The 18,751-nt window shown below is 48.8% G+C and overlaps 1 protein-coding gene across 15 annotated transcripts in view; it reads right to left on the bottom strand.

Annotated features, from left to right (window-relative positions):
* EP400 (E1A binding protein p400) overlaps nucleotides 1–18,751 on the bottom strand; it is a 95,902-nt gene that overhangs the window by 30,719 nt on the left and 46,432 nt on the right. For 11 of the 15 annotated variants that reach the window (XM_084764305.1, XM_084764306.1, XM_084764296.1 and 8 more), the window contains 11 exons: nucleotides 15,583–15,719; nucleotides 13,064–13,233; nucleotides 12,546–12,720; nucleotides 12,308–12,444; nucleotides 8,801–8,987; nucleotides 7,847–8,013; nucleotides 6,350–6,519; nucleotides 5,224–5,469; nucleotides 3,589–3,753; nucleotides 2,147–2,305; nucleotides 305–399 (listed from right to left, as the gene is read on the bottom strand). In XM_084764305.1, coding sequence (XP_084620431.1) covers nucleotides 305–399; nucleotides 2,147–2,305; nucleotides 3,589–3,753; nucleotides 5,224–5,469; nucleotides 6,350–6,519; nucleotides 7,847–8,013; nucleotides 8,801–8,987; nucleotides 12,308–12,444; nucleotides 12,546–12,720; nucleotides 13,064–13,233; nucleotides 15,583–15,719 — 1,808 coding nt within the window. The remainder of the gene's footprint in view (nucleotides 1–304; nucleotides 400–2,146; nucleotides 2,306–3,588; nucleotides 3,754–5,223; nucleotides 5,470–6,349; nucleotides 6,520–7,846; nucleotides 8,014–8,800; nucleotides 8,988–12,307; nucleotides 12,445–12,545; nucleotides 12,721–13,063; nucleotides 13,234–15,582; nucleotides 15,720–18,751) is intronic. The other 4 variants (XM_084764298.1, XM_084764302.1, XM_084764299.1 and 1 more) reach the window with 1 other exon arrangement.

The raw sequence follows: 18,751 nt of genomic DNA, 5'->3' as shown, positions 1-18,751 counted from the left end.
GGTGGCTCACAACCATCTATAATGAGATCTGGTGCCCTCTTCTGGTGTGCAGGTGTACATACAGGCAAAAAATTGTATAAATAATAAACAAATCTTAAAAAAAAAAAAAAAAAGACAGGAGTATAATGTCTGCAGCCAGAAGCCTATGTCAATTTCTTTCATTGGGAATGAGTGTTAAATCAAGATTCAAAAACCATGTGCATCTCTAAAACTCCTAATCTTGGATGCCACAGGAAAGCTTCTGAAAGCTGCTTGCCTCAGCGCCGTGCACTTGCCCTTGTGTGTCCTTGCATCGAAGCCTTACCTGGGTTGGCCCTGCAGCAGGAGACGCTGGTTTGGAAGCCAGCCCAGGTTCTCCAACAGCCATAGCGCTCACTGCTACTCGACCCGGAACACCAACTACAAATATAAAAGCAGACAGCGGAAGGGGGGGTGAGGGTGTAGTTTAATGGTAGAACAATTGCCCGAAATTCTTGAGTTCTATCCCCAACACCCGAGGGCTTCCCAATCACAAAGCAAAGAACAAAAAAGAAAAGCCAATGTGCAATGGCTACATTGCTAAGGGTGGACTGCCTGGCCAAGGCATAGCAGCTGGCTCCTGAAATCCCAGGAAGATAAAAGGAGCTGGTTCTAAGAGGCTGGGGCATCAAAGCTATGTCAAGAACTGGGTGTTGAGACTATTCTGGCACAAACATGTCACACAGCTGTCCCAGGCCAACCTGGTCAGGCCAGTCCCACGCTGGTAAGACACCACAGATCATCAGCATAGCTCCTTACTCACCTAGGAAACAAACCCACCCACCAGCTCTAATATACTGAGCATATCCAGGCAAGGATCGGTCCTTCGAGAAGCTGGCAGAGAAAAGGATAGAAGCTGGGCAGTGGTGGTGCACACCTTTAATCCCAGCACTCAGGAGGCAGAGGCAGGTGGATTGCTGTGAGTTCAAGGCCAGCCTGGTCTACAGAGAAACCCTGTCAGAAAGGAAAGAAAGAAAGAAAAGAAGGAAGAAATAAACAAAGGAAGGAAGAAACAAAGAAAGGAAGGAAGGAAGGAAGGAAGGAAGGAAGGAAGGAAGAAGAAAGGAGAGAAGCTGAGAAGCCAAGAGCCCCACAGCCATTGGGCATGAGCTGGCCAGAACAGTGCAAACTCTGCACCAAGTACAGGGCTCCACTCTCAGGAAGCTCTGGGCACACTTAACTTAATATTTTGTGGTTCTCAGAGTTTTCTTCTTAAAAATAAAATAAAATTAGCTAGGCGTGGTGGCACTTGCCTTTAATGCCAGCACTCACGAAGGCAGAAGCAGGTGGATCTCTGTGTGTTTGAGGCCAGCCTGGTCTACAAAGTGAGTCCAGGACAGCCAGGGCTACACAGAGAAACCCTGTCTTGAAAAACCAAACCAAACCAAAGCCAAAACAAAAATAAAAGTGTGTGTGTGTGTGTGTGTGTATAATTTTATGTATTGGTATTTTGCCTGCATGTATGTGTCCCACATGTGAAGCTAACAAAGGGATGACAGAGGCCTTGGGACTAGAGTCTGTGAGCTGCCATGGAGGTGCTAGGAAACAAAACCAGGTCCTCTGCAGAGCAACAAGTGTTCTTAACTGATGAGCCATATCTCTGAGCCCCCAGAGATTTTTTATTATAATACAATAGTCAAGTTTGGTCATATTCAACCAGTACATTTGAGAGCAAAAGAATAACCCTTCATATTTACTCTTTTTTGTTTTGTTTTGTTTTGTTGTTGTTGTTGTTGTTTTGTTTTGTTTTGTTTGAGACAAGGTTTCTCTGTGTATCTCTGGCTGTCCTGGACTCACCTTGTAGACCAGGCTGGACTCGATTCACAATGATCAACCCGCCTCTGCCTCCCAAGCACTGGGATTAAAGGCGCGTGCCACCACCCAACTCATGTTTATTCTTATAAACAATAATAAAAAGAAAAATTAAAAGTAAATAAATAAAAGAGCAAAATTAAAAATTGATGTCTACACGAGTGTGGAAACTAGACTATCACAAATAAGGCTTTAATATACAGAAGGCCCATGGCCAGAGGTGCATGACCCCTGCCGCTGCAAGTCACTCCAGGGGGAAAAAAAAAAGTCAGTAAGAAGTTCTCACCAAACCTTCTTCCTGTTCAGAACACCCTACCTTGTGGGGTCAAGGGTGCAGGGCTGGGGCCACTGGTTGGGGGCTTGCTTCCCAGGGTGCCATGCACAGCGCCTGCCTGAGACACGGTCTGCATCACCACGGGGCCTGGGGCTCGCAGGTAGGGCTGCCCAGGAGCTGACACGATCTGGAGTACACTACCTGCAATCACATGTCCACCAGGGCATCGGTAACAGGTGTATGCACAGTACAGTTACGCGCTAGCCACTTCCAAATGACACACAAACAGTTGAGTGCATATAGTGCACAAAGAATCACATTTACACAGGCAAATATATGCGCAGCTCAGTAACTGACAAAGGAGAGCCTGCTCGACACCACATCAAGAAAACACCACTAACCATGCACATACCCAGGTACACGTCCACCGAGGACCACAGCTGTCCTCGGGCCGTGAAGGTCACAGAAACGCTCAGACTCATGTAGCCATTGGCAAAGGGAGGAAAACTACCACTAAGAGCTGGGCTCGGCCCAGGTGCCCGTGACTCTGTGGCTGCTCCTCAACAGGCTGCCACTTTTCTAGTATGTGTGCCTGAACCTTACCAACTGCATTCTGGGTGGCCCTGAGTCTGAGATCCCAAACCCCACGGACATAGGCACAAGTACCAGGAGGCTGCTGGAGTGGGGTGCAGGGAAGCTGGTGCTGCCATGGCAACCTGTGAAACCGTAACAGGAAGGTGAGCAGCCAATGATAATCTGGCACTGGATGCAGCTAAGGAAGCTGCAGCTGTTGCCACATACCACTCAGGGTTAATTTGAGGACCTAGTCACATTTTATTGCCTCCTTTCCTCTGAAAGCAGCATCCACAGACATGTTCTCAGACAAAGGTCTGTGAGGTCTGGATCCAGGAGCTAAAAGTACAATTTTAAACTGGCACAAATCTTGACGTCTCGGCTACTTTAGAGGCTGAGGCAGAAGGATGGCTTATCTCAGAAGTTACAGGTCAGCCTAGGCAACACAGTAAGAACCCAACTAACAGCTACATAGGCAGGCAGGCAGGCAGGCAAGGCCCCACCATGACAGGAATCACACCCCAGGCCTGGACTGAGGGACAGATAGAGCAATTTCTACATAAATAGCCAATCTCTTGGCATTTTAAGGAAAAACTGACTCACATTCATATTAACACTTTCTTAAATAATTCTACCCTAACTTACAAAAGAGGAAACTCTTTTCAAAGAGCAGATGGTGTTGATTTAAAAAAAAAAAAAAAGCATCACTGCCAAGATGACTCGTGAACATCACCTCGGTATTCCTCAACAAGGCTTGAGGGGAGGCTGGCTAAAGCCTCTCCCGGGTGAAGGGCTTGGCCCTCATAGGGAGCCACGTTTCCCTCTGCTCCCCAGACAGGCTCTCAGGTGCAATTCTAAGGCTGCACCCCGCCGCCCCCTGCCAGCTTTGCTACCCGCTGGCCATGTCTTACCTTGCAGCTGCAGAGGCTGGCCTGCTGTCAGCTGCCGCAGCTGGCTGTGTGACAGGGTGAACTTGTTTCCCTGGAACTGCAGTGTCACCGGAGTCTCTGGCTGGGCAACACGGCTCTGTGGCCCCGCAATGGACGCCAGCTGAGCTATTTTCACTACTTCCCCACCTGTTAAAACGCAGAAGAAAAGCTGAACTAACCTCACCTGGAGTGAAGTCACGGCCAGTCTACAACAGTCTCTTACTATAAACAGCGGCTGCTGTGCTATACTCAAGCATCTTCAAGAACTAGCTAGGTACTGCTATCATTTTAAGAAAAGTTATCTTAGGACGAAAGGAAAAAAAATACTCTTAAGTACCAGACTTGAGTGTTAATCTATTTAATCACAACTGGCAGGGACTTTCAGTATCAACAACTACTCATCAGACTATTAAGGAAGAACTTTACTTTTCTCTCCAAGTAATAAAAGGAAAAAAAGAATAGTAAATATTAAAAAATATCAGAAATCTATTTGCATTAAACTGGAGACTCATCAGATGACTTTAAAAATTTTGGAAAAGTTTGTGTCCAGTGAATTGTAGATGGTTTTTTCTTTAAATTTAGGAAAGCTTGAATAAGTCAGCTGTAAAATCTGAGTTTATATTAAATCAAATGAGCTCACAGGCTTTGATATTCCATAACAAATGATCAGAAGCTTAAACAGGGTGCACTCCAAGTTCAAATGTCCTCTCCCAAGAAAATCCATGCCAGGGTTAGAAAAGGTGCCATAGAGAACAGTTAGTAAATACTAGCGTGCTCCCTCCATATGTCTTGCACACAGAATACCCGTGCACAAAGGAAGGGGAAAGGAAAACCAGAGACAGAGAGTCATACATAGACACCTCAACCTCCCAGCAGCCGTCCTAGGTACAGTCGGCTCACTCACTCACGGAAGTCCTCCCACACGTGTGACTGCCTAGGACAACCACTCTCCTCCACTGCTGCCACAGAGACGCCCAGCTTCCCCTGGTGCTTTTCCTAAAGCCCTCAACACAGCAGAGAAGCAGCATCTACCGTCTGTAGTATTTTAGGTTGGCATACTGTCTGTATTAGGCTGGATACTGGTCTGTACAAGATTTGGAAACCTGCTAATCCCATTGCCAGCAGTACAAGATTCTGAATTAGGAAAAAAGCAGTAACACTGAGCTGTTTTAGTCACTGAATTGTTAAGAAATGTCTCTATTGAGCAAGTATTCATGCCAAGTTTAAACGTGGAAATATTTAAGAAACTAAAAAGAGCAAATAGTGTCCGGAAACCTAATGCTAAATTCATGTGGTCTCACCACTTGCCACCAGTGTGGACCCGGCGGCACTGCTGCGCAGACCTGTGGCTGAGGCTAAGTGAAGGTGCTAGCCCTGACACCAGTGCACCACAGGAGGAGAGCAGAGCTGCTGGAATGGGGAGGAGAGAGAGCAGGACAGAGCAGGGCCCTGGACAATGTCCACTGGCAAGGCTCCACCATGACAGGCATCACACTCCAGGCCTGGACTGAGGGACAGACAGAGGCAGTGGACAGCAAAGGCTCTTCAGACATCCCGTGTTCCTGACACACTGCTCCAAGGCAGTGAGAGCAGACCCTGGACAGTAAGTCCACTTACTGGGCAAGCGGGCCTGGGCCTGCGAGGTAAGCACCAGCCGCTGGGGCGGTGCGCTCTGCCCGGCCACCAGCGAGGGGGCCTGGGGCGGGGGCAGGGGTGGGCCTGGGGTGGAGGCCTGGACAGCGGTCTGAGCCCGCAGTCTCGAAGGATGGGCTGGGCCTGCTGCTGTGCTGGAGGTCGAGGTGGGCTGGTGTCGAGGCGCACCGACGGGAGCCTGAGAGTTCTGAAACGGGGCTGCTGCTGCTGCTGCAATCAATAAGGTTGTTTTGTGCAAAGCTGTTAGAGGTTCTTCATAACACCAAGTATTTTACACCCGAATGTTAAAGAAATTACACAAACATCATTTCACAGTCTCTCAAATGAGAAGTCCACTCTTAGGAAGTAAAGATGGAGGGGCTGGTAGAGTTCTTAGGATGACAGAATCCTGAGCCTGCTGTGGGCTGAGAGAGAGGGCTCACACCTTAGACTGGACACAGGGCCGTCAAATGCTCCAGCTGCTAAAAAGCACTTTGTAAATACGCAGAAGCACCAGCTCTCAGCAGAAACGTTGCACTGCTGTTTTCAGGTGAGGTCACGAGACCACTTGCAGGTCTTTCCCCGCCTCTTTACCGTAGGTGACGCTAAAACAATAGCACCAAACGCAGCAGGAAGGCTCAGAACTTTCCTGAACAACCTTGAAATACTTTAAGAAAAATACTTTGCGGAGGTCCCATCACCTGCTCGGCTAAGGTGAACTTTCTTTTACAGGGAAAACCCAGCACAAGAAGCAAACTCTACACCTAGGCAGTGCTGCGCGCCTGTAAGTCCCAGCACTCAGGGGCCTGGAAGCAGGAAGACTGTGAGTTCTAGAGCATCCTGGGCTCTGCAGTGAAACCCTGTCTTTAAGAGAGAGGGAGAAGGAGAGGGAGAGGGAGAGGGAGAGGGAGAGGGAGAGGGAGAGGGAGAGGGAGAGGGAGAGGGAGAGGGAGAGGGAGAGGGAGAGGGAGGGGAAAGAAAAAAGTGCCTTCAGCCTATCACATCTGCAGGTGGCAGCTCTGCACTCTGGAGTTGCTAACACTCAGTAGGCGGGAACAGAGTGTCAGTAGCCTCCCACAGACTCCACAAAAGAGCTGATTCTGTCAGGTACCTTTTGCATCTGGATTGGCAGAGAAAGCAGCGATTGGCGGCCGTCCTCGGACCTGGCCCTGTGGAGCCGCAGCAGCCGTGCTGGTGGTTGCCATCCGAGGCGGATGTGTGCTCGGGAATGCCACGGTGCGGCCCTCAGGCTTCTGGCCGTACTGCACAGGCTGAAACAACCTAGGTGCCCATTGGCCCAAGCAGAAGACACACAGCATCACCACACTGCAGAGAGCGTGGCTCTACAGGACCACCCTGCAGAGACCAGCTGGAAAGGCAGGCTAAAGAAATATAGAGGAACAAGGTAGCTAAAAATACAGTTGGCAAAAAGTTTGCATCAAGCCCATGGGAACCGCTGACAAACTCTGCGGTTAGTTGTGCATCTCAGCTGCTAACAGGGTACTGTTTAATCTCAATATTCAGGTATATGTCACAGTATGTTAAGAGAAAACCACCTCTGGCATGTAACATCCATGTTATAACTACAGTTCTGAGCAAGGGAAAAGCAGACTCCCTCCTAGCTCATGTGACGAGATAGCCTGTGACAATGCACAGAGGTGGCAGGGGCTGGGAATCAGGCAGCTGATTCTCCTGTGATCACAGAGGTGTGAACTCTGTGACTAGAAAATGGAAAGGACAAACAAGGAGCCAACCGGACAAACTTTTTAACAGTGTCCGGGTAAGTCCAAGTGGATGGCGCCTCTGTGTTCACACGGCTGTGCACTTTCTGTGCGGGTCGGTCAGGCCTGAGCTGAGCTCTAAGGAGGCAAGCAGGCGACAATCCCATGGAAGCCATGTCTGGAAAAAGCTTGAAGAATGGGCCTCTCATGTGTACAGATGCCCTCTTTATTTCTAGAACACCACTATTTTCTGTTTCCCCTCTTCACCCTAGCCCCGGATTCTCCTCCTCCTTCGTCACTGCTCAGATGCATCTACACCCTGACTGCACCACCTATCTCTCCTGCACCTCGATGCCCCTCACTTCATCATCTCTATCCGTAGGTTTTCACTTGTTTTGTCTCTGTGTAGCTCTGACTGACCTTTAATTCACTATGTAGAGCAGGCTGGCCTTGAACTCAGACAAGTGCCTGCCTCTGCCTCCCAAGTGCTGGGATTACAGGTGTGTGCCAGCATTGCCCTGTTGTGCTGTGGCAGTGACTTCACTGTTGCTGAGTGGACCCATGTCTGCTCCTGCCCCTGCCCCTGCCCATGAGCAGATGTTAGTCATCGCCACATCAGTCAGCAGGCTCTTCTTGGCCCTGGCAGCTTCCCAAATCCTAAAGCTCATTTTATTGAAGGTAACCAAGAAGAGTGACTCTCAGGATCTGCTGTCTCATTAATGTCCTGTGCTCGCTGAGACCAAGAGCACTTTCAAGAACACAGCTCTCCTCATCACCACTGACGACCTGGGGACAGCTAAAGGAAGGGGCTGCTGGTGGCCCACACAGCTGTCAAGCAGCAGGAAGTCCTTGGCGCAGCAAAGATGCCAGATGAGCAGTCCACACACCTGCTGGCCTTGAGCTTCACTGCTGCTGGCCGGGCTGCTGGAGGGGGTAAAGCAAAGGCTTCCTCCATGAGTTTCCGGGTCACTCTCTTCTTACACAGTAATTCAGCCTCATGGCGAGTGATTTTATTTTCTAGTCCAATGAGATCAAATATAGAAAGATCAGTTTCCTAAGAAGAAAAAGAAACGAAAAAAAGAAGATAACATTCTGTAATCGGTAGCAGAGGAAAACACCTGACCAAGAGTCAAAACCTGCTACAAGGTAGGAAGCCACTGAGGAAGCTCTGTTTTGTGTGGTATGGCAGGCCCTCTTGTGCTCAGGCCCTCAGAAGCCAGCTCTCCTTTCACAGTGGGAGACAACAGCTATTTGGGCCCTCCGCAGCATCGTGTGAACAGATACTGAGTCAACCTGGAGCAGCAGAGGAGCAGTGCAGCCAAACAGCCATCATCTGAACAGCGCAGAGACAAACAGCAGCCTTCCTCAGGTGTGGCTCCACGTGCTGACCACTGTGTGGGAGGGACCCCCGTACTGTGACTACTCAGAGCTAAGCAGGGTGGAACTGGCTAGAGTCATGACCATGACCCTGGCAAAGCAAGCACCCCTGGTTTCCAAAGCACCACTCATGTGTATTTCTCAGAACTTGAGATAAGAGGAAATCAGCAACACACTGAAGGGGATGAAAGACAGAGGGTCATGGACGCCCTCATAATTCCAGGGCAAATTAGGTGGTTCAGCTACAATGACACAGTTGACAGCTCCTTAAAGAGTGGCTATGCGAGCCAACAAGTCAACTTGGAGTGCACTCCCAAGAACCATGTGAGTGTTCTCATCAGCTGCACTAACACCCCGAGGTGGGAACCACCTCCCTGCCCATCAGCTGAGGACTGGATAAACAAAATGTGGACTTTCATAACAGAATACCACCCAGCCCTTAAAAAGATGAATCCTCTACTTACCTTCCAGAACTCTCTCTCCAGAACCTTGAGAACTAGAGAGGCTGACCGATACTGCAGAGAGCCAGCTGCATAGGAAGAGCCTGGTACCCGTGGCTCTACCAGTCCAGGATGGTTGCAGATCCACTGCAGGCGCGTCAGGACACTCAAGACACTGACAAAGTGCCCACTCTTCAGCGCCTCCTGTGTCCTGCTCATGGGGAAGAGACAGAGAGCTCAGTGTCACGAGCAATGTATGCTCATCATCAGTGACTTTCCTGCCCTCAGAGAATGCAGGCAGCAGCACGGCTTCCCACGACTGGGTTAATAAAGTCAGTCACGCTGCACATTCAAGTCTCCATTCCCGCACAGGTCTCTACTGAGTCACTCCAGAGTCAAGGGGTGCGGACAGGCCAAACCTCAGGCGTTACACATTCTCAAGAGAAACGTGTTCCTTTATAAAGGGCCACATCTCAATAACACCAGGATAAGTGCCCTGAGAGAAAAACAAACGCATCCAAGGTATGGTCAGAACGTGTAGTGAGAGCAGCCCAGAAAGCACCCCAGAAAGCACGTGCCCCGACGATGCGAGGGAAGCACACAGTGGTAGGTGAGATGCCAAGCAGACCCTGCTGCTGCCTCAGAGCGAGGCCCACAAGGCACAGGGCCAGGGAGCTGCAGCATCAGGTCTCTTACCAGGGCTGAGCACAAGAACAGAATCATAAGCAAGACAGACTGATTACCCATGTAGCTTAGGAGACCAGAAGAAGAACAGAACATAAACAAGATATGTTTTAAAGCAGTTACCATGTTTGCTCTCAGTGGGCTAAGTAAGACTGACAGACATTTCCAGAGAAAGAGCAGAGTGAGAGAGAGAGAGAGAGAGAGAGAGAGAGAGAGAGAGAGAGAGAGAGAGAGAGAGTATGTGTCACACACATACAGGTGGAAAACTCTCCCTTTCCCCGTGAGAGCCAGAATTAGTGTTCCTATGCATCTGGACAGTGCAATGTAAAAATGAGGGCCTAGCTCAGGTTTTTGTCTAGCTGTCAATGGTGTCCAGAAACCTGGTTCCTAAGTGCAAAACTCGGGCCAAGGGGCACAAAGGCTTAACATACCAGTGTTGGGGGTTGGTCTGATGTAATTTGATGCTAATTAATAAAAAGGCATCACATCTGGGCAGGGCAAGCGAGACAGGCTAAGGGGTAAGGTTCCTAGGCTTGGGGAGACAGAGACTCTTGGGAAGAGAGAGACTGAAGGAGAAGGGAAGAGAAAGAAGGCCGCCATGGGTGAGGTGAAGGAGAAGCACACGGCTGGCGTGGATGGAGGATTTGGTCCAGATGAAGAACATTAGCAAGTGTATGGGATTATTGATGGGAGGCAGCTTGATAGAAGTTATTAGAAGCAGGTGGCATAGGACTATGGGAAGTAGTGGTTTACAGGATTGATAGCTGCCCTGCCCAGGTTAACTAAGGCTAGTTTAAAATATAACTGGTGTCTGTGTCTTGATTGATTGCTGGCGGGTTATACTGATGTGATAGTAATTATAGGCCTGATAATAAACATTACTAGGACATACAGGTAATAGTAACTACAACAAATATTAGACCCTACTGGTAAATTAATAACAGCACACCAGCCCTTGAATTGTGGCTCAGAGAAAAGGAAGAAAACATGAAAAAGTCTCACTGCCATTCTACTCAGAGCAACTGTCACAGAAGCAGCCAAAGATCATCAAAACAAGATTGGATCCAACGCCATTGCCGCCCACACCTCTACAACAGATGACATCACTCTGAAACACAAATATCTCACTGCCCTGTGGCATGCGGTATCGTCACAAATCAACAAGCTAAATGCTCTAACAACGTCTAGGCAGAGCCCCTGCCTGCAGGACAATCTAAGGAATTTAAGGGCAGCTGAGCTGTATTCCCCCGTCTGCTGGTGGCGGCACCCGGCCTCCACAGAAGCTCCAACCCCTTCCCACAAAATGACTACTCACTAGCTGTACCTACACATCACTGAGGTCAACAAAAGAAGATGTCAACAGTTTGCTGAATATCTGACAGAAGCAAGTGCTGTGGCAACTAAGCTAAGTATTCTCTGCTCATGCGGCTCTCAGTGTAGGGAGGCTGTGAGGTGCACTCACTGATCCCGCTCCAGAGTCAATGGGAGGCTGAGTGTCTCATTACCAACGCAGCTTGGCAAGGACTGCCTCGGAAACAGCGTGAAAATAAACGGCTGTCCATTCTTACACTCAGTCCCGAATTTTCCAGTAAGCCCTTTAAAGACGCTACAGCAATGCCAAATCATTTCTTGAAGGCATCAAGGGAGCCACAAGCTCCTTAGAAAAGTTTAGACATAAATTACATTTTCTTAGAGACTGACATGCACCCTGTGCTCTGCAAACAACAAGCAGCAGGAGCAGCCAGGTTCTACCTGCTGTCCTGAGTGGCCGTGTGCCCCACTATCTCTCGACTTTGGTACAGTGCACTCCATCTCCGTCTGAGTGGCCGTGTGCCCCACTATCTCTCGACTTTGGTACAGTGCACACCATCTCCGTCTGAGTGGCCGTGTGCCCCACTATCTCTCGACTTTGGTACAGTGCACACCATCTCCGTCTGAGTGGCCGTGTGCCCCACTATCTCTCGACTTTGGTACAGTGCACACCATCTCCGTCTGAGTGGCCGTGTGCCCCACTATCTCTCGACTTTGGTACAGTGCACACCATCTCCGTCTGAGTGGCCGTGTGCCCCACTATCTCTCGACTTTGGTACAGTGCACTCCATCTCTGCCCATGGCTAAGGCTGGAGTTTACAAGACAGCGTTGGGCATGCCTGCTCTGCACAGTACCCCACAGCACCACATTATATTCTCAGCCAGAGCGGGGACCTGTAAACCAAGTGACACTAGAACCTGATGGACGTGGACTGGGTCATAATGAACACACATGTGATTCTTCTCAGCTGCCTTAAAGTCAAAAGAGTGGGGTCCAAGTACTGAGAACTGCCAAGTTTAAAACGAAATTTCATTTGAACTTTATTTCCATGTTTCTTCCATTTATTTTAGACTCAAGACATCACAGAGAACATAAGAATCAAGAGTCACGGGGAGGCGTCAGAGGGTCCACACTGAGCCCACTGTGCTGAGACAGGGGGCTACTAGGCAAGAGTTGGAGGGTGGCCTGTTTAGGGTGCTGTAACATGACATGAGTGCTGTGCCTCACTGCTTTCCTTCCAGAATGACCCTGGGGAGCAGTGGCTACCTTCAGAGAGTAAGCTGGTCAACCAGTGGGGTTCACACCAACTACCCGAGCTACACACGCAGCGCCCGCAGGCAGTGGAATGGACACCAGGCTACACCACGCAGGTGTGCAGGGGAAGCATCTCTAACGGCAGAGTAAACAGGAGGGAAGAGGGGATCTTCTGGAGACTGCAGAGCTCCTGCTTGCCTCGCTGACAGGCACGCTTACTGAGGCCACAGTGTGTACCTGCTTGTCACTGCTGAGGGCAGGGCGGGCAAACCAGCACCTACCGAGGCTGTAGGATGACGTCCTCGTACAAGGCCTTCTGCCGACTGGAAAGGCGGCACTTCAGAACATGTTCATACTTCCTGGTCAGCTGTTTCTCCACATCTCTCTTGGTTCTCCTCAAAATAAACGGTTGTGTGACCTGGAGAAAATAAATTTTTTCTCTCCTATATGCCCTGGTGTACTTAGCAGAAGGCAGACATGCTTTAACTGAGTCAGCTGTCGCCACAGAGGTGAACATACCCTGTGTAATCTTATGACCATCTTGTGATAGTAATCCTGGTTCTCCTCATTGGGGCCTCTCAGAGGGAAGCTCAGGTACGGCCGGGAGATCCCAGGAATGAGAAAGTGCACCATGGTCCAGAGCTCCAGGAAAGTGTTATGCAGAGGCACGTCAATCAGGAGCAGGCGCTGCTGGCTACAAACAAACGGGGAAAGGTGGGAACCCTGAAACACACAAGGAGGCTGCACAACTGTTCTCTATGGCAGGGTGTCGAGGAAGGTGAAGACAGGAACTCTCTCTGTCTTCAGGGGTCAGACAGGCGCAGTGGCACGCACAGCACTCAGGGAAGGAGACAGGGGTCCGAGGCAGCCAAGAGTACACAGTGAGACCCTGGCTCTAAGAAAAGGACTGAACAAAGGGACTCTGTGTCTCTCACATCCAGCATGCTGTGGCAAAGAGGGAAATGTCTTTAAGAAGAATCCTTAGGTAAGAACACGTGGAGATTTGGAGAGGACAGAACACTTGAGTATGGTCAGACCTCTGCAGCTTGAAGATAGCTTCCCAGTGGCGCTCAGTCATGCCCTTCACCCGCTGCATTTCGTCAATGACAAGGCATTTCCAGTGCAGCCTTGAGAAGGCAGTGTAGCCTCTGAAGAACTGCTTATAGGACGTGATGCAGATGTGGAAGCTGTTGGGCTCCGTCCACTCCTGCAATACACAGAGAAGCCCGTCTCCCCTGCAACCGTCATGGAGCACAGCTGGGCAGCCATGCAGGCTCTGCTTCTTCTTACAGGCGCTGTACACATCACCAGCAATGCAGCCCGTTCTTCACAACAACCCCAAGAAAAACTCCCAAGGCTCTGTGTTCCCCTAGAGCCTAACTGACTTGGTTGGCAAATCAGGCTGCTTTAGAGGTACTAGGTATTATCTGAAAACAGATCACCAGAGAAGACCCTGGCTTTTACAGTGTATAATCTAATCAAGGAAGGAAAAACATGCAGGTGTGTTGTGAAAATCTGCATTTCTTAAAAAACCCAGTAATGTTATGTGGATTTGGTTTGGTTTTCTTGTTGTTGTTGTTGTTTGGTTTGGTGTGGTTTTTTGAGACAGGGTTTCTCTGTGCAGCCCTGGCTGTCCTGGACTCGCTCTGTAAACAGTTTTTGTTTTAATCACAGGTGTGGGATATGGGCTGCTTCTGTTTGTCCTCAGCAGCTGACTATAAATTGTGATTTTTGCCAGCTGAAGATAGTCTACATTTGGAATTCTGGGGATGCTTGAGAGAATATAAAATGCCAGGACCCTGAGCGGGCCTGTGGTGGCCCCGCTGCTGCTTTTGCTGGCAGTCTCCTGGCTGGAGACACTGCCCAGTGGGGCTTGATGCCCCTCACCTGCAGGAAGCAGTTTAATGACATCAGCGTTCTTTTTCTCCTACCTAGTGTTGGGGGTTGGAAGGGCTATATAGAGGCAGTGTAGGGAGGTAGGAAAAAGAACCCAATAAAGTTAGTGTAGCTAACTGCAGCGGGATTCTTAAAGCCAGCTGGAGGATGGGCTGTGCTCCAATACATTCCCCTAAGTGTCATGGTGACCTGGATCCCCGGTGTGGCATCACTGAGTTAGTCCTTCCCTGTCCCAAGAGAATGCACCTTTTGTTTTATGAAAGGGTGGCAAAGGGCGAAGTGAAAGCCCTTCTGCGTCTCTACCCTCCACTGTGTAAGCACATGGCAAGAGATCGATTGTCTTCCTACACTGCCCAGGCCCTCCCCAGGTGCCACACCTAGCAGGAATGTGGCCTTAGGCTTTTCATCTCTAAAACTCCAAGCAACACATGTCTGCTCTTTATAATTATCTTTTCTGTGGTGGTTTGGGGCAAGGGGCAGTTGTTTATATTTTTATAGCAGGAGAAAAACACTAAAACAGATGGGTAAAAGAGAAAATGTACCTCAAGACCCACCCTTAGTAAATTTTACTTGACATAAATAGTGTCAGGCAGCAATCAAATGATAGAAACAGATCTATACACTTTCACCTGGGACCTGGCACTATTAAGTAGTAGGGTCCAAGGAAACTTGTATCTGTCACAATTATTTCTGTGAATAACCCAGACAAATCATACAGAAATCATTCATCACACACTCCATTAAGCTTGTGAAAATCAGCAGAGTCTTGAGGTAGGAAGCTACGCGTTCTTTCTGCAAACAAGAACTCAGCTATGAACTATTCTCCTTTCAGTACAGGGAACTGAACTCATGGCCCTCACATGTTAAGAAAGCACGCTTTAGCCGGGCGCCATAGTGCACACCCGTGATCCCAGCACTCAGTGAGGCAGAGGCAGGCGCATCTCTGGTCTACAAAGTGAGTCCAAGACAACTAAGGCTCCACAGAGAAACCCTGTCTTGAAAAAACAAAACAAAACAACAAAACAAAAACAAGAAAGCACTCTATTACATCTGTAACCCTGAAGTAAAATGGAATCTGGGCATCCACCTTGTGTCCTCTCTGCTTCAAGACGCTCAAATTCTAGAACCAAGTACCAGCCTGGTCACTGCTGCACAGCGATCACATTAAGCAGCAGGTGATCGTATTCAGCACAGTCAAGCAGCTGACACAAGAGGATCGAATGCCTAAAGCCACCATAGGGAGGGTCTATGTTAGCAAAAGTGAACATGTTTAGCTTAATTATTAATTAACATGCTTAATTAATTATAATTAATTATTAATTAACATGCTTAATTATTATTGTCGGGCATGTGTGAGGTATGTCTGTGTAGGTGTGTGTGTAGGGGTCAGAGGACAACGCTGTGGAATTGGACCTCTCCTGTATACCTTCATATGGCTTCTAGGGATCAAGACTAGGTTGTCCAGCTTGTGTGGCAAGAGCTTTTTAAACTGCTGTACCATCTCTTTGGCCCCTGTGTATCATGTTTAAAAGAAGCTTAGCTACGGGCAGAGTTCATTGGTACAACTCTCGCCTAGGATCTGTGAACCTGGGTGCATCCCCCAGCTCTGCTAAAGAGAGAGAGAGAGAGGGCCATGGTGGTGGCGGTGGGGTGGCACTACCTGTCTCTTTGCTTTGAGTTCTCTGTGGCTCCCAACATAAGCAAGAGTTTTGAGGCCAGGACACCAGCGTTTCAACTCAAGTTCCCACTTGAGTATGTTACAGCTCCTCATGACAACAAGATGAGGGCCCCAATTACCTGTAAAAGAAAAAACAAATGTGTGAGATCCAGGTACCTAAAGCTGAGTTGGATCAGAAGCTTATTAAGTACACGGCCCCCAGAGAAAGCAGAAACCAAGGGAAGCGTTGTTACCATCCTCCAGCGTCAGTGCACTGCGCCCAGCAGGAGCCAAGTGTGCCTCTGCTGCACTATGACAGGGGTCAGGTAGGCTCTCCACAAACACCGCCGCCGCCGCCGAAAGAATAAACGCAAATAAAACCAGGACCCACTGACAACCATGTGAACTTCCGTCATGAGCCCGGGAAAAACTCTTGTCTAAGCCTGGAGTGGACGTGCACGCCTTTAATCCCAGCATGCAGGAGGCACTGGTAGGGAGAGTGTTATGAGTTCTAGGTCAGCCAAAGCTATACAGTGAGACCTTATCTCAGAAAACAAACTGACTAACTAACTAACTGACTAACTACAACAACAACCATTTTCTTTGGCAAGCCAACTCCCCAAAACAAGAAGGCTGCTGACTTGGACCTCAGGCCCTGATTTATCCTCCCCAGTAAGTAGCAAGCGGCCCATAAGCCCAGACAGACAGGCACGTCCTTAGGTACCCACTTCTAGCAGGAACATATTCAGTTTACTCAGTGACCAAACTCTGCCTGAACACTGCATTTTAATGTCAGTAAGCATAACTCAGAAAGCAAAACTTAAATGAAATGAGTGCACATAAGGGTCAAAGACAGAAATGGCTATTTTAAGACAAAGCTGTGGCCATGGCTGAAGCATTGCTACTGGTTCTGAAAAGGAACTGCTCAAAAGAAAAATGAACTACCATTACAACAGATGTTTCAGAGAAAAACACTTAGCAGAAATCAATAAACCTTTTCCCCCCTTATTGGCAGAGATGCTAGGGATCAAGCCAGGATCTCTCTCAACACTGGGCTGAAGAGACAGCTTTTCCAGAGGACCAAGTCTGAGTCCCAGCACATGCTTCAGGTGGCTCACGGCTGCCGGTATCTTCAGCTGCAGGAGGGTCTAGCCGCGGCCCCAGTGGACATGGCACAGCAGGAAGGAGGAGGTGAGAGGACAAGGGCAGGACTCAGTTCTCTACTGAATTCAGGTCTTTAGACTTCAAGGCAAAGCATACCCACCCACTGGACCATCTCCAACTCTGTTTTCTTCTTCAAAATCAAAACAAAGGCCGGGTGTGGTGACACATGCCTGGGGAGGCAGAGGCAGGCAGATCGCTGTGAGTCTGAGGCCAGCCTGGTCTACAAAGCAAGTCCAGGCCAGCCAAGGCTACACAGAGAAACCCGTTCTCCAAAAACCAAAAGCCACCCAAAAAACAAAAAATAAGTGAATAAATTAATTAATTAATACTGTTTGTGGAGGACCAGTGGTTATCTAGGACAAGGTTGAGGCCAACAGACATTAATTTGGACGATGACAATAGGAAAGAACATCTACTGTTACTCCCCGGGGCCAGGCAGAATAAGCAGTGGCAAGTTTAGCTGGCTCCTCCTCCTCTTACATAGGCGGCCCGCGCCAAGCCACGTGACACTCTGCACACCCAGCTCCTCATAGAGCCTATTCATTGTGGCCTCAGCAGCCATCACAAAAGTGGACAAGCCTCCTGACCCAGGCGCGCGGCGATGCTCCCCTCTAGCTGAAGCAGTCACACTGCACAAGGACCTCAGCCCTCCCTCCACAGGGACACCTACCACCTCTCCAGCTGTGCCTGTCCCCTGCACTCCAGCTGCCCATCCACAGCTCTAGTAAACCTGGTTCCCTTACCAACAGGGTGATGGGCTTCCTTGTCCTGCCTGACATTCCTCCCTGTAGGTCTGTGTACCTGTCATTCCCAAAAGACGATTTGAATTCAACTACTCATTCCCTCACAATTAATAACTTGAAGACTTCTACTTTAGAAGTATAGACAGCCAGGCATGGTGGCTCACCTGGGAGGCAGAGGCAGGTGGATCACTGTGAGTTCAAGGCCAGCATGGTCTACAGAGCGAGTGCAGGACAGCCAAGGCTACACAGAGAAAGCCTGTCTTGAAAAACTAAAAAGTATAGACAACCTTTCTTCTTTTTTTTAATAGACAATCTTTTTAACTATGAAGTTCATAGGAAAACCCAAAATTTTAGTAACATGTAGTCAACCATTTCCTTAAACTTTAATTGGAAAATTCTAGAAATAACAATTCATAAATTTGAATTTGTATACTGAAAATCGGTGCAATCCCTTTGTCCATTCTACCCACACTGTCTGTCCATGCCACCTGTCTGCTACCAGCTGACAGAAACACTGGCTATCAGACCCACGGGCGTGGTACAGCAGGGCTTCTTCAAGTGACACTGGAGCTGGCATTTTGGGCATGTCAAAGAGAGGTTATTATCTGCTTATTTTCAGTAAGAGTTCTGAACTTAAGATGAAATATAGCATAGTCCAGGATTTTAGCACCTGCTGGGGTCTGAGAACATGTCTCCGGAAGATAGGACAGACTTTTAATATCATAAAATATTTAACACCCTTTTCTCTTAAATAATAAAAAAGGCAGAATATTTTTTTCATCTTCAATTAACTATATACGTGAATCTATTTTTTGTTTTTGTTTTTTTCAAGACAGGGTGTAGCCTTGGCTGTCCTAGACTCACTTTGTAGACCAGGCTGGCCTCGAACTCACAGTAATCCACCTGCCTCTGCCTCCCAGAGTGCTGGGATTAAAGGTGTGGGCCACGACGCCCGGCGTGAATCTACTTTTTAAAACTGTATTTAAGGAATGACGGTACCAGCAGGGCATGACGGTACATGTCTTTAATCCCGGCACTTGGGAGGCAGAAGCAAGTGGATCTCTTTGAGTTCAAGGCTTGTCTACACAGTGAATTCCAGGACAGCCAGGTCCATGCAGGAGACCCTACTGAAAGAAAGGAAGCAGGGCTGGAGAGATGGCTGAGCAGTTAGGAGCACTGGCTGTTCTTCCAGAGGTCTTGACTTCAATTCCCAGCAACCCCATGGTTTTCAACAACTGTCTGTAATACAATCTAATGCCCTCTTC

The sequence above is a fragment of the Acomys minous genome (assembly GCF_964271855.1).
Source record: "Acomys minous genome assembly, chromosome: 16".
NCBI lineage: Eukaryota > Metazoa > Chordata > Mammalia > Rodentia > Muridae > Acomys > Acomys minous.
The sequence above is the reverse complement of the archived record's forward strand: the minus strand, read 5'-3'. Positions and strand labels throughout refer to the sequence as shown.